The sequence below is a fragment of the Rhinoraja longicauda genome, chromosome 23 (assembly GCF_053455715.1).
Source record: "Rhinoraja longicauda isolate Sanriku21f chromosome 23, sRhiLon1.1, whole genome shotgun sequence".
In the NCBI taxonomy this organism is placed as follows: domain Eukaryota; kingdom Metazoa; phylum Chordata; class Chondrichthyes; order Rajiformes; family Arhynchobatidae; genus Rhinoraja; species Rhinoraja longicauda.
The window spans coordinates 29,527,125-29,549,600 of NC_135975.1; the positions used below are offsets into that span (position 1 = coordinate 29,527,125).

The 22,476-nt window shown below is 44.8% G+C and overlaps 1 protein-coding gene across 17 annotated transcripts in view; it reads left to right on the plus strand.

The window, feature by feature from the left end:
• The first annotated feature begins 1,013 nt into the window (after positions 1-1,013).
• Positions 1,014-22,476, plus strand: part of plekha5 (pleckstrin homology domain containing, family A member 5) — a 243,235-nt gene continuing 221,772 nt past the window's right edge. For 16 of the 17 annotated variants that reach the window (XR_013548799.1, XR_013548800.1, XM_078419948.1 and 13 more), the window contains exons 1-3: positions 1,014-1,142; positions 2,149-2,225; positions 3,224-3,281. Coding sequence is in view for 15 of the 17 variants with exons in the window: in XM_078419948.1 (XP_078276074.1) it covers positions 1,057-1,142; positions 2,149-2,225; positions 3,224-3,281 (221 nt within the window). In the remaining 2 variants the exon portion in view is untranslated. Of the gene's footprint in view, positions 1,143-2,148; positions 2,226-3,223; positions 3,282-4,763; positions 7,414-22,476 lie in introns of those variants that run through there. The other variant, XM_078419966.1, reaches the window with a different exon arrangement.

Below are 22,476 nucleotides of genomic sequence, written 5' to 3' on the forward strand. Positions count from 1 at the left end.
GGGGAGATAGTTGAGGTGGAGGAGACAGTGGGGGGGGAGGGGGGTAGAGACAAGTGGGGGACAGTGGGGGGGGCAGACAAAGGGGAAGAGATAGTGTGGGGAGGGTAGACAATGGGGCAAAAACAAAGGGGGAGAAGACAATGGGGGGAGATGGGGGAATGCAATGGGGGAGATGGGGGAATGCAATGGGGGAGACAACAGGGAGGAGAGACGTGGGGGAGAGACGGGGGGGGGGGGGGGGGGGGGGGGGGAGAGACGGGGGGGGGGGGGGGAGAGACGGGGGGGGGGGGAGAGAAGGGGGGGAGAGAAGGGGGGGAGAGACGGGGGGGGGGGGGGGGGGAGACGGCGGGAGAGACGGGGGTGAGACGGGTGGGGGGAGATGGGGGGGGGAGACATGGGGGAGGGGAGAGACGGGGGGGGGGGAGAGACGGGGGGGGGGGAGAGACGGGGGGGGGGGAGAGACGGGGGGGGGGAGAGACGGGGGGGGGGAGAGACGGGGGGTGGAGAGACGGGGGGGGGGGAGAGACGGGGGGGGGGGGGAGACGGGGGGGGGGAGACGGGGAGAACCGGGGGGGGGGAGAGACGGGGGGGGGGGGGAGACCGGGGGGGGGGGGGGAGACCGGGGAGGGGGGGAGATGGGGGGGGGGGGGGAGACATGGGGGAGATGCGGGTGGGGGAGACGGGGGGGGAGGGGGAGACGGGGGGGAGGGGGGAGACAGGGGACGGGGGGAGATGGGGGGCGGGGGGGACGGGGGAGACGAGGGGGGGAGATGAGGGGGGGGAGAAGCGGGGGAATTCAATGGTGGGGAGGCAATGACAATGCGGTGAGACAACAGGGGGATAACAATTGGGGGGTGTTACCAGAGGGAGGGACGCGCATGTCCGCGGTCCCATGGTTGCCCCGGCAACTCACCGGCGGCGAGCCGAGCCGAGCCCGGCGCGCGCTCAACCGTCGCTACCTGTGCGGGGCCGCGCGGGCGCGCGGGAGGGGAGGAGTCTGCGGTCGCGTCGGGAGCGCGCAGGGACCAGTTCCCCCCCCCACCGCCGGCTCCAGACATGGCGGACGTCAAGTCCGAGTGGCTCCGGCTCCCCGGCTCCTGGGCGCACGGTGTTACCCAGGACGGACGCGTCTTCTTCATCGAGTGAGTGTGAGGGGAGAGGTGGGGAGGAGGAGGGTAGGGGGAGGACAGAGGGAGAGCAGAGAGGAGGGGGAGAGAGGAGGGGGAGAGCAGAGAGGAGGGGGAGAGCAGAGGGGAGGGGGAGAGCAGAGGGGGACAGCGGGGGTTAGAGGAGAAGTGAGGAGGGGAGATGGTAAGATGAGGGGATCAAGGAGTGGGTGAGGAGGGTGGGGAGTCTCGGAGAAGGGGGAGAAGAGAGGGAAGGGAGGTGGAGTGAGGGGCTGCGGAAGGGAAGGACGGAGGGGAGACTTGAAGGGAGGAGGTGTGTATAGCAGGGGTGGATTTATGTGGTGGTCTCTGCACCCCTCCACTGACCTACTGTATGTCATGTTTTCCCACCCCCATCCCCCCCACCCCCATTCCCACCTCTACCCCCACCCCCGTCCTCACCCCCATCCCACCCCCACTCTCATCCCACTCTCACCTCCATCCCACCCCCACTCTCACCTCCATCCCACCCCCACTCTCACCTCCATCCCACCCCCACTCTCACCTCCATCCCACCCCCACTCTCACCTCCATCCCACCCCCACTCTCACCTCCATCCCACCTCCATCCCCACCCCGCCCCTATCCCCGCCCACATCCCACCTCCATCCCCATCCCCACCCCCACCCTCACCTCCATCCCATCCCCCACCCTCACCTCCATCCCATCCCCCACCCCCACCCTCACCTCCATCCCCACACCCATCCCCACACCCGTCTCCACCTCAACTCAATCCCCATCTCCACACCACCCCATCCCATCCCACCTCCATCCCCACCCTCACCTCCATCCCATCCCCATCCCCACATCCATCCCGCCCCCACCCACACCCACATCCCGCCCCCACCCACACCCACATCCCGCCCCCACCCACACCCACATCCCCACACCCATCTCCACCTCAACTCAATCCCCACCCCACCCCATCCCATCACCACCCCCACTCCCATCCCTCCTCCGTCCCACCCCCACCCCATCTCCAGTGAGGAAGCGGAGCGAACAACATGGATACACCCAGCCACGGGAGAGGCCGTCATCAGTGGGCACCGCAAGACGCCTGGTAAGGGGCAGACCCGGGCGGACGGATGGGGGTGCAGTACGTGGGGCTTGGGGGGGGGGGGGGGGGGGAAGCACATGATCAGGCACCCATGGGTGGGGGGGGGGGGCACATGATCAGGCACCGATGGGTGGGTGGGACTCCGCATCGTGATCAGGCAGCTTAGGGTGGGAATGGGACAGCATCTTGTTCAGGCTCCCTTGGGTGGAAGTGGGTCTCTGAGTTCTGACCACCCTATGGTGGGGATTGGGTCCCAGATCCTGACCACCCTCGGGTGAGACTGTGTGTCCTGATCAGACACCTTTGGGAGAGAAGTGGACTCTTGGGTCCTGATCTGGGACTTTTGGTGACACTTATGGGACCTGATTAGTGACCCTTGACTGGGACTATGGGAGCTGATCAGGGACCATTCGGTCGTACTATGGGACCTGATTAAAGACACTTGGTGGCACTTTGGGACCTGATCGGGAATCCGTAGATGAGAGTGGGACTCAAGATCCTGATCGCGCTCGGGTGGGAGTTCGTGTCCGGGTCCTGATCAGGGACCCTGGGGTGTGGATGCGCTGCGGATCTTGATCAGGGAGCTCTGGGGAGGAGGGGTGGGTGGTGTCGTGGTGGGATTAGGATATTGTTTGCGGATACCAATCCTCAGGGTAGGGGTGGGAGTGAGATGTGAATCCCAAGCCCCCGGAGTGTGGGTGTGGATTGCGTACCCCGCCGCAGCACCAGGTCGCGGTGTGTTTGAGTGTGCATGCATGTGTGCGCCTCTTCTGTATGAACTGCTTGTCGAATTGTTTTCCACTTTGTTGTGCTGCACCGAGCTATGGGCGCGGGTTATGTTGCCAAGTGTCTTTGCGCTCGGCAGGGTACAGGAACACAGCGTGTGTCCAGCCATTCATAATGACCTTACTGCAAGTTCCGCGCCCGAGTCAGACTGAACCGTGGCGAGGGAACGGGCTGTTCATTGTTTGAGTTGCTAAGGCTTCCTCTCTTCCGGACAGATCTCCCCACCGGCTGGGAAGAAGGATATACCTTCGAAGGGGCGAGACATTACATTAAGTGAGTAAATGCAAGGTTCCTGATGCATTGAGTGGCTTGGTACAGTCTCTGATTGTTTGTACGTGCACGGCGCTGCCTTCCAAGTGCTGGCTGGCTGCAGATCTCAGTTTATTTCGTGTGTAATTCGAATGAAAGTTGCACAACGTGGGTTTCGCGTTTCGCATTTTGCATGGAGTGGGTGTGTCGCGCCTGTGGATTTCGACACTGGTTCCAGCAACACTCAGATTAAAGGGTGACGTTTGAGCGTCAAACAAAATTTAAAAATCCACCGTGTCGTTACTCTCCACAAGGTGGTTTGTTTACAAATGGTGACGTGTCCGATTCAATTCTTTTAATGGAAGGGCGGAAAGAAAAGTTTTATCCTAGTTTCCCCCTTCATTTTATTGGGATCAAATTACTATTGTTTGAATCTGTTTGCTAAAGGAAATGTACTGACAGTAAACGCTGATATCATCTTGATTATGCATCGATGTAATTTAAAAGATAGGCAGCTTAAAATTAAATAGCGACCATTTATCCCAACCAACACTATGACCGCGTTTGAACACTGGGATGTGGCAGGCTAACAAAAGGCAGGAACAGCAGGAGAGTGGAAAACATACACTGGAAGCTTGACGTTAATAACTCTACAACGACCCCCTAAAGCTAGTATTATTTTGTCGTGCATTAAAATTCAAAATGAAGACGTATTTGGCATCTGCTTTTTATTTGGTAGTGTGGGTAAACATATTGAGCAAAAGTGTTCATAATGTACTTGAAATTTGATGTTTACTTTTGTTGTGGAGTTGCAGACGGATGATGTGTATTAGTAGTGATTTGTGGAAACAATGCTCCAGCATTTTGTGTATTTCCCTAGCAGTGATTTGTATTGTGCTTGAAATCATAAGGTGCCATGTGTTTTATTTTTCATTCTTTTTCATCTATTAATCCCACAGTGACTGAGAGTAGATGAAATGTGTTTTAGAATATAGTGCAGAAATGTACTGGTTATGGTGCTGAAATATCTAAGTATGAATGTACACACAAATAAATGTTGAAAAAACACAGCAGGTCAGGCAGCGTCTGAGGAAACAGAAACAGAATGAACAAATCAAGTTCAGTTCAGTTTAGTTTATTGTCACGTGAACCGAGGTACAGTGAAAAGTTTTTGTTGCGTGCTAACCAGTCAGCAGAAAGACAATACATGATTGCAATCAATCTATTTACAGTGCATAGGTACATCATAAGAGAATAAGGTTTAGTGCAAGGTAAAGACATCAAAGTCTGATCAAGGATGGTGTGAGGGTCATCAAGAGGCTCTCTGGTTGTGGTAGGATGATTCATTTGTCTGATAACAGCTCTGAAGAAACTGTCCCCATATCTGGTGGTGTGCGTTTCACACTTCTATACCGTTTGCCTGATATAGAAATCAAGTCAAACACCCTTTGTTAGTTCTGACAAACTGTCTGACCCGAAACATTAGAACTATTTCTCTTTCCACAGATGCTGTCTGACCTGCGGCGTGTTTCCAGCATTTTCTGGCTTTATTTCATATTTCCTGCTTCTGCTGTATTGTTTTGATTTTCATTTTTAGCTGGACTTATTTCTGAAGGTGGTGTTTGTGTCCCTTTGATACTGGGAATCTGTTATTTCCTAATTGGAAAAGTGTGACATTTTTGATATGTGGGTAATATGTGAGGTAATGAAGCCCATTTACAATTGAGAATACTCAAGTAATGTTATATTTCGAGGGTTGAAATCTGTCCATTATGACGTTGCTGTTTTGGATATTGAGAGTGATCAGCCATGATCACATTGAATGGTAGTGCTGGCTCGAAGGGCCAAATGGCCTACTCCTGCGCCTATTGTCTATTGTCTATTGCTGGAGTTTACTGTGAATAACTTTCACAACACTGATCTTACTTATCCATTCTGTATGAGTATGTAATTAATGATCTGCTTATACAGCAGAATGAATTCATGTGAAGTTAAAATATCACTGCTTTCCAAAAGATGTTAATCTACTGTGGTTAACAGATATATTAAGTTTCAATTTATAAAAGGAAGAATAAATAGAATTGAAAGCTTGGGATGTTTTTATATTCATCAGGAAACGTACAAGATGATTTGTTTGTGATTTAATTTGTTTTTATGGATCTGCTCTTTTGCTTCTGATGGTAGTACAGCAAAATGACTGGAGAGCTGAAGCTTCCACGCTTATCCGACTCATTGTGTTTGAATAGACTGAAGAATGAGAAGTGAAAATGCAGAAGGACTCGAACTAAGATGTAACGAGTATTTTCAATGAATGGGTGATATGAGTAGATGGTACAGAGAATAACGTGAATAAATGGGTCTTTTTTGGATTGCGCGAATATCATTACAGATGGGCGGCATGGTGGCACAGGGGTAGAATTTCTGCCTTACAGTGCCAGAGACCTGGGTTGGATCCTGACTAAGGGGGCTTTCTTTAAAGGAGTTTGTGCGTTCTCTCCATGACCTGCGTGGGTTTTCTCCGGGATCTCTGGTTTCCTTCCACACTCCAAAGACGTACAGGTTTATAGGCTAATCGGCTTGGTATAATTGCACATTTTCCCCAGTGTGTGTACGATTAGTGGAAGTGAGCGGGGATTGCTGGTCGGTGCGGCCTCGGTAGGCTGAAGTGCCTGTTTCGCGCTGTATTTCTAAACTAAACTACACGGGGATACACAGGGTTTAGTGCTGCGACTCCAACTGATGACATAATGTGGATGAAGGGACCACATGGAACAAGGTTGCCGCTGATATATAATGGTGTGAATTGTGGGGAGGTGCAGAGATGCTTCAGGAGATATTGACAAACGAAGTGACAGGGTGAGCTCATAGCAGATGTGTGCAATGTTAATACATGTGCGGTCATCCACTTTATTAAAAAAAGGAAAGGAGTGTTTTTGTTTTAAATGGTGAGAGATTAATTGATATTGGTCTCACCTGGCTGTCAGTAAAAAATAACATGCAGGTACAGCAAGCAATTTGGAGAGCAAATGCTCTCAGGCTTTTTATCTCAGGCTTTATTGAAACAGGATCCAAGTAGAAGAGTAATGACTTCTAACTGAAATTACATAGAGTCCAAGGGAGAGTACACCTGGAATATTGTTTGCAGGTGCAGTCTTAAATGCAATGAAGGTTCACCAAATTGATCTTCATTTGTGGAAGTAGATTATAGGACCTGTCTGTTCAGAGAGAATGACGGATGATCTCATTAGAACATATTGAATTCTTCTTGACTGTAGTGCAGGGGTAATGTTTCTCGGCAGTCTAGAACCAATGGTTTCAAGCTTAAAATAGGGAAACAGCCATTCAGGATGGAAATGAGACAAACTTCTTTACACAAAGGGTGGTGAATCTTTGAAATGTTCTGCCCTAAGAAGGTTTGGAGTATACTCAAGGCAGGTGGATATTTGACTGGTATAGGAATGTAGAGCTTTGGTAAGAGATCAGCCATGACCTTGTTGAATAGAGTTGCAAGTGCAAGCGGCCGAATGCTCTGCTCTAGCCGTTTCTTGCCTTACCTTGTCTCAATCAAATGGGTAGGTTGAAGAAATGTAGGAACGATTTTGGTGAACAGGCCTAGAGTGAAGTGGAAAGGTTTTAGATTTTTTTTAGAGATACAGCACGGAAACAGGCCCTTTGGCCCACCGGGTCTGCGCCGCCCAGTGATCCCCGCACATTAACACTATCCTACACACACTAGGGACAATTTTTACATTTGCCCAGCCAATTAACCTACATACCTGTACGTCTTTGGAGTGTGGGAGGAAACCGAAGATCTCAGAAACCCCACGCAGGTCACGGGGAGAACGTACAAACGCCGTACAGACAGCACCCGAAGTCAGGATCGAACCTGAGTCTCCGGCGCTACATTCGCTGTAAGGCAGCGACTCTACCGCTGCGCCACCGTGCCGCCCGTATAGGTGTCATAATGTTGGTTGATTGGGAACAAAATGAAATTTACTGAGTGGTATTTATTATTGCAGAGATTTTAAATATCTGTAATTGTTGTGACCTTGTTTTGCATTTAGGTATTCTGTATAATTGCATTAAAAGTTTTGCAGCAGAAACATGTAAATTCTATTTTCCAGTACCTATAATTGCAGAATATGTTAGCTCAGATTTGGTAACAAACAATAAAAAGATTTAAATGTAGTAAATATAATCCAAAAGAAGTCCATCTCCTGAGTATTTAATACCAAGTAAAAATTTTGCCCCATTTGACTCACATTTTGCACCAGGGCTATCACAATCACAATAAAACTTTATTAGCCAAGTATGTTTTGTAACATACGAGGAATTTCATTTGCCATACAGTCATACCAATAAAAAGCAACAGAACATACAAAATGCATTTTAACATGAACATCCACCACAGTGACTCCTCCACATTCCTCACTGTGATAGAAGGTGAAAAAAAGTTCAATCTCTCCCTTCATTGTTCTCCGGCGGTCGGGGGGGCTCTAACCTTCCGTTGATGGGATGATCTTGACTCCCGTAGCCGGTGGCGAGCGTTCCTCGTCGGGGCGATCAAGCTCGTTCATCGGGGAGGGGGGATCTCGGCTCCCCTGCGCCGGGCGATCTACCCCGGGTCGGGACCAGTCGAACCTGATGCAGCTTTTGGAGCTCCCGACCGGCCTCAACCCGAGACTGCGAGCTCCTGATGTTAAAGTCTGCAGGCTACATTGGAGTGTCGATCCCAGGCAATGGATCGCGGACTCAGATGATAAGTCCACGCCCCCGCGGGGACTCAAGGTCAGTCCCAGGCAAGACCTCCAGCTCCGTGATGTTAGGTCGCAGAGTGACCAGAGATACGATCCGGAAAACAATCGCATCTCCGGCAAGGTAAGAGATTGAAAAAAAGTTTCCCCCGACCCCCTCCCCCACCCCCCACATAAAACAAACCAGAGAACATTTACACAAGCTTTTAAAACTTACCAAAAATAACAAAAGGAGTTTGAAAAGGACAGACAGACTGTAGGCGAGGCAGCCATCGTGCGGCGCCCCCCTGGTGGTCACAACAGCCTAACAACAGTAATACACTGACTTCAACAGCAATTTCCAAAGTACACCAATGTGTGGTTAAATGTGTGGTTAAATGTCAGTTTTCTTTTCTTGTTGCTCTGTAATGATTTCTTCCTGACGGATCCAGCATTGAAATCTGTGCAAGGTTTTGAATGTATTATAGTTATCCATTAGACATGACAGGAATTAAATATAGAGCAGATGTATAAAATTTCACTGAATGATCGGTCGCTAATGCTGTCAAACAACTTTCTGTCCCTGAGACATTAATGTTATACTCAGGGTTGATACCAACAGATTTAAAAAAACATCACTTTCATATTAATCTCATATTTCTTTCTCAATCCTCATTTGCTTTGCTGTCTATGATTTTAAATTTCATTTATGATTCCTGGTTCAAACTTCCTGGTTTATAACTGGTTGAAAGTTCCATTTTATTGGTATTGTTTGCAGCTTCAGAGAACCCTACCTTAGGATGCCATATTGGATCATATGCCAGGTTAGAGCAAGCCTCTACTCAAAAATCTGCAAAATGTTGGCGGCAGCTACCACTGTATTGAACAGCAAGGGGCATTTGGTCTCTTATGTACCTCGATAGAAAACAGTCATTTTGTTTTATTTTACTGTTCTCTCAAATTACATTGCTCATGATTACTTACCTGGGTGCGCAATGTAACTTTGAATAAAAGGTGTAAAACATTACTTTTTTATTTTCTCGTCTTGCTGAATCTTTGTTTATCTTCAGCTTCAGATTTGGTGATTTTATTTAAACAAACGACTGACTACAGAATTTCACAATAGATCACGAACAATATCATGACACTTGGACAGTTGGGCATCATGCTTAAGTTACTGGAGAGTTGATCTAGATATTTGAGTTTGATAACTGGAATTAAAATGCAAGTACAATAAATCAATCCATCTGGAGTAATCTGCTTATATTGGTAATGTTGGTCAGGAAACTCAGAAGGTTGTAAAACCTAATTTTATTCACTGATGTTACAATGTGATGGTTTTATCATTTACAACTGAGGGCAATTTCTTGCAATGGGTGGTAAATCACTGGAATTCTCAACCTCAGGGAGTTGTGGAGGCTAGATGACTGAAGGAATAGGTTGATACACTGAAATAAATTGTATTGAGTACTATGGGGACTGATGTGTCCAATTCTTTTTCAACTGAACTAGTGTGACTGTTATGTAGAAAGTATGGCAGTCAGTTTGTCCTCAGTAATTTCCTAGGTACAGATAGATCATTTATGATAGTAGTAACAACTTATTGCTTTTGGGGTTGGTTTATTATTGTCAAAACAAAGTGCTGGAGGAACGCAGCAGGTCAGACAGTTCTGTGGAGGGAATTGGACAAAATTTTGGTCACACTGAGTTTGCATTTGGTATTGGTTTATTATTGTCAAATGTACCGAGATCTGGATGTACTGGATCAGTTCCTGTGGATTGGAGGGTAGCTAATGTTATCCCACTTTTCAAGAAAGGAGGGAGAGAGAAAGCAGAGAATTATAGACCGTTTAGCCTGACATCAGTGGTAGGGAAGATGCTGGAGTCTATTATTAAAGATGGAATAGTGATGCATTTGGATAGCAGTAACAGGATCGGTCCAAGTCAGCATGGATTTACGAAAGGGAAATCATGCGTGAAAAATCTTCTGGAATTTTTTGAGGATGTAACAAGTAAAATGGACAAGGGAGAGCCAGTGGATGTAGTGTACCTGGACTTTCAGAAAGCCTTTGATAAGGTCCCACACAGGAGATTAGTGGGCAAAATTAGAGCACATGGTATTGGGGGTAGGGTATTAACAGGGATAGAAATTTGGTTGGCAGACAGGAAACAAAGAGTAGGGATTTATGGGTCCTTTTCTGAATGGCAGGCAGTGACTAGTGGGGTGCCGCAAGGCTCGGTGCTGGCACTGCAGCTATTAACAATATGTATTAATGATTTAGATGAAGGAATTAAAAGTAACATTAGCAAATTTGCAGATGACACAAAGCTGGGTGGCAGTGTGAACTGTGAAGAGGATGCTATGAGGATGCAAGGTGACTTGGACAGGTTGGGTGAGTGGGCAGATGCATGGCATGCAGGTACAGCAGGCAGTGAAGAAAGCTAATGGCATGTTGGCCTTCACAATGAGAAGAGTTGATTATAGGAGCAAAGAGGTTCTTCTGCAGTTGTACAGAGCCCAGGTGAGACCACACTTGGAGTATTGTGTGCAGTGTTGGTCTCCTAATTTGAGGAAGGACGTTCTTGCCATTGAGGGAGTGCAGCGTAGGTTCACAAGGTTAATTCCCGGGATGGCGGGACTGTCATAATGAAAGAATGGAGTGACTGGGCTTGCACTGAATTTAGAAGGATGAGAGGGGATCTTATAGACACATAGGAGAGAAGAAAGAATGACTGGGGTGTGAGTGGACATTGATTGTGTGGCTGCTTTCCAGAGACAGCGTGAAGTTCAGATTTAGTCGATGGGAGGGAAGCTCTGCTTACCCGATTGACTGGGCTGCATTCATAATTCTCTGCAGTTACTTGTGGTTTTGGGCAGAGCAGTTGCCATAACAAGCTGTAATGCATCCAGATAGAATGCTTTCTACAGTGCTTCTGAAGAAATTGGTATAAGTCATTGGGGACATGCCAAATTTATTTAGCCTTCTGAGGAAGTATAGGTGGTATGGTGCTTTCTTGGCCGTTTCGTCTGTGTGTGTGTGGTCCAGGTCAGATTGTTGGTGATCCTTTGACCAAGGTAACTTGAAGCTCTCGACCATCTCCACTTCAGCACCATTGATGTAGGAAGCAGGGGCGTGTATTCAACCCTGCTCCCTGAAGTCACTGACCAGCTCCTTCGTTTTGCTGACACAGAGGGAGAGACTGTTGTTTTGATACCAAGCTCTCATCAGTGAGTTATAATAAGCTGGCTCTTCTGCTGAAGCAAGGATGTCAGAGTACATCATCCCTCAGCGCAGCACCCATGTGTATTGAAAGGCTGGAATAAATAGCAGCTCATGACTACTGGTTCTTAATAAAATATCGTAACTTAATCCTGCATTTCACTTTACCATAATAATGTGTTATAATGATTTACTGTATCACTTGAATCCCACAATTAGGCTGTCTTGCAATTATTTTGAGGTGCTTATTGTTCACTGTATGTTAATATTGTTAAGTAAATAGAAGCAATTCTTAGATCTTTGAAAAATACCTACTCCATAAATTTTAAACTGCTGTTACTGCCCTCTACAGAAAACTGTGAGTAAATAAAGATTTCAGTCTTCTCACAGATCAGTGTTAAGGTTATTTGATATTTTAATTTATGTTCTCCACAACAGCGGATCTATACATATAATTCCGGCTGCAATTCTAACCGTACACAGTGTCGTTCTCTCAAATTACATTACAGGGTCAATAATCCTCATTGAATGAACAGTTTGGTTTGAGTATGTATCAGGCCAGCCCGATGACTGTGGGCTTCCAAATTCTTGCCCAAAAACCTGACTACAAAGCGTTGGGCTTGTACCACAGAGAGCTTTTGGGGACATTTTGCATTGTCAGAAGGACGAGGTTTCACTGAGACATCAAATCAAGTCTCTGCTATCTCTTAAATGGTGTGAAAATCCCCTGGCGCTATTGAAAAATGGGAACTTTTTGCACTGAACAGATCATCAATCATTATTTCATCATTTTATATGGAACCAATCCATGTGCATACTGATTTTCACATCACTGCAGTGGCTGCACTTGTTGACCATAAAAAATGCAGCGTGGTGTCCTGAAACATGGAAAGGTCTCAAAGAAGTAGATTGCAAAGTGTAAATACAGTATCACAAAATATGACTGTTTTCCTTTTGGTTTCAAGTAACCAAGCAGAAAAATAATAATTTTTATTCCCTCTTTAATCAGAGAATTGATTTTGCATGCAAGGAAAACATAGTATTCTTGCACAAACTGCACAGTATTTTCTTCATATTGAGTGCATTTAATTTGTTTTTGGTTTTAGAATGCAAATTTGTCTAAATTCACTGTTTATTATAATTTGTATCAATCCCAATATTGAAATTCACATTTGACATGACTTTCGTAACTTAAGGGGATTAAGTTATTGATTTCTACTCTTCAGTGCTTTCTTTATTGTCATGTGCACTGTTTGTTCTGCCTGAGACCCATCAAATCATACTATCAAATCATCAGTGCAGTGGATCCTCCACGGCCTAAAGAAACATGCAATGCTGATAATCTCACTTTAAAACGTGGTGTCTTGGCAGTGATGAAGAAGGGGTCGGCCTGGTCCAATGCAATGCTGCCATCTCCTTCCACCGTCGCTCCCTGCAGCTGCCATAGGCTGCATGTAAATTGACTAGCTCACCCAGCTGCTCTAAGGCTTTTCGTGGTTGTCTTTGCCGGAACCATGACACAATATCACCACAAACTCTGTCCGTTGCCTCCAGCAGTTGCCCTTTGGCCTTCTCGTTGGACCCTAGCTCTAGGGTGCATTATGAAGGCATGGGAAGTGGATAGAGGTACCTTTGATTATGGCCAACTGCATTTTTTTAATTAACTGGCCTTATAAAATGTTTGTGTCAGTGTGAAGTTTCAGAACATAAATGGATTGTTTCTTTAATGAAGGAAAAAAAGAAGCCAAATAGTTATTCTTGTGATGACACGTTGGATTATCAAAAACGTAAACAGCTTACTATGTTAAATGTCAGATAGCCAAAAAGGCATGCTAGATAGCAAAATGGATTAAGACAGGAATGAATGAGGGATTCTGGAGAAGTAAATGCATACCATTTGATTTCTGTATAAAATGGTTTTAAGTGAGGTCTGCAATCTGGTCAGTTATTCAGGGGATGTAATGCAGCTGGCTGTGCTGGTGTGTATTGTCCATGAATAAATTGTCCCTGAGCAGCAAGCCAGATTGGTGGGTTTGGATTGAAATATAGTTCAGAGGTTGAACTTCAAATTTTACTGAGGTGTAAAAAGGCATCAATAATACCGGTGACCAAGAAGAATAAGGTGACATGCCTCAATGACTGTCGACCGGTGGCACCAACATCCGTGGTGATGAACTGTTTTGATAGTGGCGCATATTGACTCCTCCCTCAATAAGACCCTGTACCCACTACAATTTGCCTACTGCCAGACCAAGCAAACCGAGGATGCGATCTTACTGGCTCTCCACACTGCACTGGAGCACGTGGAAAACCCCCCACATATGTCAGGCTGTTGTTTATAGATTGCAGCTCGGCGTTCAACACCATCTTCCCCTCCTAACTGGTTACCAAGTTCAGGGAACAGTGCGCATTCCTCTGCCACTGTATCTTGGACTTCCTCAACATTGGAACAAGTCGGTGTAAATTGGTAGTGACACCTCCTTCTCGATAACCATCAGCACAGGACCACCTCAAGGCTGTGTGCTCAGCCCCCTGTTCTACTCAGGTTATACTCATGAATGTGTAGCCGGTCACAGTTCTCATTCCATCTTTGAATTCACTGATGACACCACCGTTGTTGGATAAATTAAGGATGATGAAGAGTCAGTGTACAGCGAGGAGATCGATCGACTAACTGAATAGTGCCAAAACAACAACCTTGCTCTCAATAAAACCACGGTACTAATTGTTGACTTTGGAAGAGGAAGGCTGAGGATCCACAAACCTGTCTTCATCAACGGGACGGAAGTAGAGTGAGTCAAGAACTTCAAATTCCTGGGCATGCGCATCTCTGAAGTTTTGTCCTGGACCCAGCACATTGAAACAATCGTAAAGAAAGCCCATCAACACCTCTACTTCCTTAGAAGATTGAGGAGATGCGGCATGTTGACAAATACTATCCTGAACTTCTGCAGGTCTACAGTAAAGAACATCTTGACTGGCTGCATCACGGCCTGGTTTGGCAACTCGAACGCCCAGGATTGATGATTGCAAAAAGTGGTGAACATTGCCAGTACATTGTGGACACTGACCTCCCCACCATCCAATGAGTCTACTGGAGTCGGCTTCAAAAAGTCAGCTAGCATCATCAGAGACCCACACCCTCTTGGCCCTGTTCTCATTTCACCTGCTATCAGGAGATGGTATAGGAGCCTGAAAACTGCAATGGAGCAGGTTCAGGAACAGCTTCTTCCCAACAACCATCAGGCTATTAAACACTACAACCACCTCCTAAGCTCCAAAGTACATTCGCAGTTGTGAGGTGAGCATTGTTTTTTTTTTGTCTTTGCACTCTTATTGTTTGCATGTGTTTTTTAATTATCCCAAATCTCTTTTTGTTTGTTATGGTGTTTACAGAGCGTTATGCTTACAAAACTGTTGTGCTGCTGTAAGTAAGAATTTCATTGTTCTGTTTTGGAACATATATGACAATAAAACACTCTTGACTCATTTGATAGGATAGCAGATTTTCTTCCCTGAAAATATACGAGTGAATCAAATGATTTTTTGATGGTGAATTAGATGAAGTGTGAGTTCGGCAGTCAAAGCTAGTGATTCATAGCACTGCTTTATGATAGATTATAAATTCATTAGTTAAGTCTGACTAATTCATGCTGCACACTCATGGGAATGGAAAGGAAAAATGTCATAGTGTATTTACTGTTAGTTTCAAAATGTGATTGTTGAAAAACTTGAATTTGTTTTCAGAACATTGTATTTGTACTGTGTTTGAAGTCGTTTTCCTTTTTCTGTGGAAAATAATTATGACAGTGTAGTATCTCTAATGCAGCGAAATGCCCTAGCTGCTAAACAAAACTGTTGTCAAATTTTAAAAAATATGGAGGTAATTCCATTATACATAGTGTTATCCGTACCTGGAAACAATTAAAGCTTACGTTAAAATTGAGTAAATTATCTGTTTTCCTTCCTATTGCGAATAATCCTTCTTTTAAACCGTCTGTCTTAGATAGAGGCTTTGCTCAATGGAAAAGTTATGGAATCAAAAGGGTGGGAGATCTTTATCATAAGGGAACTTTTCTTTCGTTTCAGGAGTTACAGCAGAAGTACGGATTACATGTTAATAATTATTTTAGATATTTACAACTTAGAGATTATGTAAAATCACACATGCAAGAATATAAGTTTAGAGGTCCAGAAATACTTGATGTATGCCTGAATCGACATTATAACTCAAATAAATTAATATCTTTTATTTACAATATTCTCCTTGACATTGACATTCCGTCATCAGAATCTTATAGACGAGCATGGGAGGACGAATTGAATCAAGTTATAATGCAAGATATATGGGATGAAAGTTTACAACATATACATCAATGTTCATTGAATACTAGACATTCCCTAATACAATTTAAAATAATACATAGATTACATTATTCGAAGACGAAATTAAATAGGATTTTTCCTAGTATCTCTCCTATGTGTGATAAATGTCAATTTCAAGAAGCTAATTTAACTCATATTTTCGTAACTTGTATAAAAATGCAAAACTTCTGGTTGGAGATTTTTAAAATAGTTTCTAAAGTTATTAATAAAAAATTAGATATGGACCCAAAATTAATTATATTAGGATTATCAGAACATACTACAAATTTTACAGTAAGTCAGGTACATTTTCTTGATTACAGTCTAATAACTGCGAAAAAACTAATACTTAAATTTTGGAAAAAACCAATAACCCCCACAATTAAAATGTGGACTATGGAAATGACAGAGACCCTGCATTTGGAAAAAATAAGGTTTGCCTTAATCGACAAACCTGAGTTATTTTTAAAAATATGGTCTCCATTTATTGAATTTTTAGAAAAGTAAATGGGCTTGGCACAGGACTAAAATAAAAAAAAAAATTTAAATAAAAAGTTGAAACTTGAGTTGGGGGTTGGATGTACAGCTGTGGTTTTTGTCTCCCGGATCTACTCCCGTTAATTTTTATTGTTAGATCTTTTTTTCTTTTTTTTTAACCCTCTTACTCTCTCTCTCCCCAAGTTTATAGTTTTATATTTTTATTTTTACTTTCTCTCTTCAAAAATTTAAAAATTGAAGCTATGTAAGAACTTTGTAACAAATGTGTTTTTTCTTATTTCGATTTGTACATATGCTTTTCAAAAAAAAAAAAAAAAAAATTTTTTTAAATAGCAGAATCGAGTAAATGACCTAAAGCATGGCCTGAAAATGAGAATTCCAGCAGCTTCGTGAAGGAGCTTTCTAGGAAGAATTGGAGCTATGCTCGCTGATGACGTGGTAGCCAATGGTGGAGCGTTTAAAATGAACAGTGCAAAAAAAATGAAAAGGGCAAAAAAATCTTGAAGACTTAAGTCTGCCTGATTTTGCATATAGAGTGTAAGAGATTCCTTGAAGGTAATAGAAAGCAAGAATATTATTAAAGTTTAGGTGTTGTGTTTAGAGATACAGTGCGGAAACAGACCCTTTGGCCCACTGGGTCTGCGCCGACCAGCCATCCCCGCACACTATCCTACACTCAACAAGGACATTTACAATTATACCAAGCCAATTGGCCAACAAACCTGCATGTCTTTGGAGTGTGGGAGGAAACCAGAGATCCCGGAGAAAACCCACAGGGAGAATGTATAAACTCTGTACAGACAAGCACCTGTAGTTGGGATCGAACCTGGGTCTCTGGCGCTGTAAGGCAGCAACTCTACCGCGATGCCACTGTGCTGCCCTCATTGAGAGCTGCACTGAGAGGTGATGAAGGTAGAGAGGTACTTGTGTAATTAGTGAATGAAACTTGCATGCGTTCTTTAGGTATATCTATAGGTCGTATACTTTTGGCTAAACATATGGAGTTTGATCAAGAGTTCATTGCAATACTTAAGTCTACAAAGCAAGAAAATTGGCATGATATGTTGGTTTACAGCAGAGATCAAGAACTAACTGGAATGTGAGATGCTTAAAAGAGGAAAAGTTGTCAAAGGATTAGGAAGTCAACTTGGAACATGATTTAGAGATGAGGGCCATCTGGATGTTTAGAGTGAAGGAAACACTGGGAGGTTCTGCTCAATGGGCAAGTTTCTTGGTGAAAGTACCATCGCACTTATTTTAATGGAGTATCTCTACCCATCTTCGTATTGATAAATGTTTGATTTCTGTGTTGATTCCTGACTTGGAAGTGGTGGAAAGGCCAATTGGATGGTTAGCCATTTGATTACAGATTATCAACGTTGTACATGGTGGATGATCTAGTAATACAATAACAGGCTTTGAAAGGAGGGCTTTGCAATGTGTGTCACACTTTACAAGCAGCCTGTAGCCACAGTAGGGATGCAGACTGTCATGGTAAAATTAATTTTACCATTTGTGGATTTCTCAGAAATAATTATTTGCCGCTAGAGTCATCGAGCTATATAGCATGGAAAGAGGCCTTTCTAACCACTTTGTCCATGCTGACCAAGTTGCATTCTGGGCTAGACCCATCAGCCTGCATTTGGCCATATCCCTCCAAACCCTTTCTATCCACATATCTGGCCAAATGTCTTTTCAAAGTCATAATTGTATCCGGTTCCATCGGGATTAGCAGGGAAATAATTCCTTATTCGGGAAATACTTTACACAATGCTTTTTTGCACTTTTTTGAGTTGAGTTTACATTCAGGGAAAGCAGTTGAAGGTATGTAATTTTGTAGTTTAATGATGATATTCAGCTGCAGATTCATTTGACATATTCATTTGATGTTCTTGAGACTGTCTGGGATGCATTTGTGCAGCAATGTGCAGACAATCCTTGTCTATTCTCATGTATTGGTGTCAATAGGAAACTAGTTCTTGCTGTTGCTTTGTGGTGTCATTTTTGATTGCAACTTGCATTGCAATATTGCAATCTTTTGAATGAAAGGAGTTAAAGATTTATCACTCGGCATTTCCAGTTTGGAGGAGAGGGGCAATGCAGGAGTATCGTAGGTTTTCACTGGAATAAAATCATATTTTACTGTAACTTTAGAGCACAGACTAAAAGAAAAACTGAAGCACAAGCCCTATGCTGACATGAAAAAGATCCATCACCGCCTCTAAGTGTCTGGTAAATTGGTTTCTTCTGAGACAACTGCATTAGTAAGGGTCTTCTAGAGGTGTCTCCCTGCAGAAAAGGCAATCAACTGTACGAAACAGAAATTCAACAAAAAAATTGGTTTAAGATGGGATGTGATGATCTCTTCATCACATGACATATACTTTAAATCCTCAGTGTTTACAAGTCCAGATTTATTCCCCAGGAAGGCTGTCCTTTATCATCGTTGGTTGCCCTCATTCAGTGTAATTTTATTGATGTCAGAAGCCCAGATTGCTGCTAGTAACCATAACAGCTCACTTCTGTAACAAAGACAGAAATGCTGGAAGAACTCAGTCAGTCAGGTAGCATAGGAAGTCACCAGTTTATCACAGGATTCTGTTCCTCAGAACTGGCCGCGATCTGACTGCGTGTAGGATGGAAATAAGTAAAAACAGTGTTTTGGGGGACAATTCCAGATACAGCTGTGACGAGAGAATGAGAAGCCACGGGAAGAGATGCTGCCAGCCGGTCTCACTCACTCAGAGAGTCTGCTCAGCACTACCGGCCCCGGACTGTTGCGGGCGGGTGGGGGTTATCTGGAGAGAAGGCACCCGCGAGAGAAGGCACCCGCGAGAAGGCAGAAGATCCTTGCAGCCCCAAGGTTACTGGCAATGCCATCTCCATCCATCCTGCTGGTTTCCCAAACACTTGTTCGTAAGTGTGGGCTGTCCATAAATCATTCTATCGTTATTTGGCAGGACTTGGAATATTTAAAGTCGAAGATCCTTCATCAGATCTTTGAACTGAAACATTAACTGCAGAGACACAACAGTCTGCAGAAGCTGAAATCTTGAGCAGCAAATAATCTGTTGGAGGAACTTAGTGGGTCATGCAGCATGTGTGGAGGGAATGGACAGATGGCACTTTGGGTCTGGATTGGTCCTCAATATGAAAGATAATATATTATTTGTAGTTTTATATTTTCCAATTCCAACGATACAAACTTAAAACTGGTTTGTTTCCTCTTTCCCAATCTTGCAGTAAATTTTATGAATGACTGACAATTTGACTAGATTTCTTTGTTATCTTTTCAATAGTACAACCTTACAGCATCTGCAGGTAAGTTTATAGGTGGTGGGGTCTGCTTTCTAATCAGTACTTTGTGGTGTTCAGACATGGCAGTCCTGGCGAGCTCATGCTCCCCGGACCTGGAATGACTGTGAAGTGCCGTCCCTACTTCCTGAGGGAATTCACCTTGGGTATCCTGACAGCAGTCCCCATCCCTCCCCATAAAGGGGTCAAGCTGACTCTGAATGAACTGTACTCCGCTTTCAACAGCCTTGAGACCCAAAGCCCTGGTCGTTGTATTCAGAGACTTCAATCAAGCCAATATCAGGGGCATACTACCAAAGTACTATCAGCATGTCACGTCCCACCAAGGGCCAGAACACCATCAACCAAAAAAAGGCTACCAATCTGTTCCTCAGCCACATTTTGGGAAATCTGATCACCTAGCTGAGCTGCCTCTGCCTGCCTACAAACAAAAACTGAAGCATGAGGATCTGGTACAGAAAGTTGTTCAGTGGTGGTCTGCGGACATGGACGACAGCCTACACGACTGCTGACCAGCTTGCAGAGGTATTCACAAAGATCTTCAATCTGTCTCTATCTCTGGCAACGGTCCCGAAGTGCCTGAAGTCAGCCATCATAGTGCCGGTGCCGAAAAAGGCAAACATCAGCAATCTGAACGACTACCGCCCGGTTGCCCTCACACTGATAATTATGAAGTGCTTTGAAAGGTTGGTCTGCTCCCACATCAAAGCCACCATCCCTGCCTCACTAGACCCACATCAGTTCGCATATAAAGCAAATAGATCCACAGAGGACGCCATCTCTCTGGCTCTTCATACCGTCCTGACTCACCTGGAGAGTCAAGGCACATATGTGAGGATGCTATTGATAGACTATAGCTCTGCCTTCAACACAGTCATACCACCAAGCTCACCTCCAAACTCCACCAGCTGGGCCTCAGCTCGTCAATATGCAACTGGATCCTGAATTTCCTGATGTAACGCCCTCAATCAGTGAAAATGGGCCTCCACCTGTCCTCCACTACCACTCTGTACTGGCACACCACAGGGTTGTGTTTTGAGCCCCATCCTCTACTCCCTCTTCACATATGACTGTGCTCCTGCATTCGCCACCAACACCATCGTCAAATTAGCGGACGACACAACGGTGATCGGGCTGATCTCCAACGGCGATGAATCAGCCTACAGAGCAGAGGTGCAGAACCTGGCGAGCTGGTGCTCAGAGAACAATCTGTCCCTAAACACATCAAAAACCAAGGAGCTAATCATCAACTTTAGAAGGTCACAGAATGCGGAATACGCTCCGGTCTTCATCAACGGGGACGAAGTGATTTATTTATATATCTTATAGCATCGATATGGAAGTGGCATTCTTAATCTCGTTGTACTTGTACAATGACAATAACGATATTGTATTGTATTGCTTGCAGTCAGTGGACTGGTCCATATTCAGGGATTCTGCAGCCAACCTGAATGAGTACGTCACTGCTGTGACTGACTTCATCAGCGAGTGCATGCCAGCGAAGACGATTTGCGTGTTCCTCAACTGGAAAGCATAGATGAACCGTGAGGTACATTCACAGGTGAAGGCCAGCTCCACTGCATGCAAGTCAAACAATGCCAGACGGTACAAGAAAGCTTGCTATGATCTTCGCAAAGCTATCAAGGATGCCAAGAGATAAAACTGGGACAAACCTGAGTCCCAATCTAATCATTTGGGACACCTGCAGAAAGTGGCACGGTCTGAATACTATAACTGGCTGCAAAGTGAAGTCAGGCAACATCGCTGGTGAAAGTGCGGCTCTACTTGATGAACTTACTGCTTTTTATACTCTCTTTGAGAAGAGGGCTAACAGGGCAATGACATCCGCCCCATCAAACTCAAGTGTGCCTCGTCACAAGGTTGCTGTTGCAGAAGTTAGATCGGTTTCCCCGAGGGTGAACGCACGGAAAGCAACTGTCCCTGGTCGCGTCCTGAGAAATGGCACGGCCCAACAAGTGGGAGCATTCACGGACATCTCTCCCTACTGTGTTCTGAGCTACCCACCTGCTTCAAGAAGACCACTATCATCCCGGTACCGGAGAAAAGCCAGATCTGCTGCCATAACGACGACTGTCCAATAGCCTTGACATCCATCATTATGAAGTGCTTTCAGAGGCTGGTTATGGAATGCTTTAAATCCAGTCTACCAAGCAACCTTGACCCATTTTATTGGGATGCATCAGAGCATGGTTTGAGGACAGCTCCGTCAAGACTGCAAGAAATTGCAGAGAATTGTGGGCATAGCCCAGACCATCGCACAAACCAACCTCCCTTCCATTGACTCCATCCACACCACGCTGCCATGGCAAGGCCACCAGCATAATCAAGGACGAGTCTCACTCTGGGCACCCCCTCGTCTCCCCTCTCCTATCAGACAAGAAGTACAGTAATGTGAAAACGCACACCGCCAGATTACCAGCTTTTGTCAGCCAACTGAACCATCCTGCCAACAACTGGAGCGTAGTCCTGAGCTACTATCTACCTTATTTAGAAGACCCTCGGACGATCTTCAATCGGACTTTCCTGGACTTTTATCTTGCACTAAACATTATTCCCTTTTTCTGCATCTTTACACTGTGGACGGTGCGATTGTAATTATGTAGTCTTTCCGCTATCTGGTTAGCACAAAGCAAAAAGCTGTTCACTGTACCTCGTTACACATGACAATAAACAAATTAAACTGGTTGTTTATTCTTGGAAGATTGAAATTCATGCAGTATTAAGGACAAAGTGCGTAGAAAAGTGGCATGTATTTATTTTTGTTGATCTTCAAGAACCAATCTTTTTCTGCAGGTGGTCATTTGCAAGCTAGTTTTAACCTGAAGAATGTGAGCCCTTTTTGTAAACCACTTAAAGCTAAGCATGACTTTTTCTCTACTTTGCTTTTCGCTCACTTTGCTAATTAACTTACTCTTGGATACATTTTTTATTCCATGAGGAGAACCACAGGCAATTTTATCAGCTGTGTCAGTGAGATCTGTCATAATTACATTGGTATGGTTAACGAAGATGTAAGCTGTGGAGTACAAAACATTACACGTTCAGTTATCAGCTGCGAAAGATAGA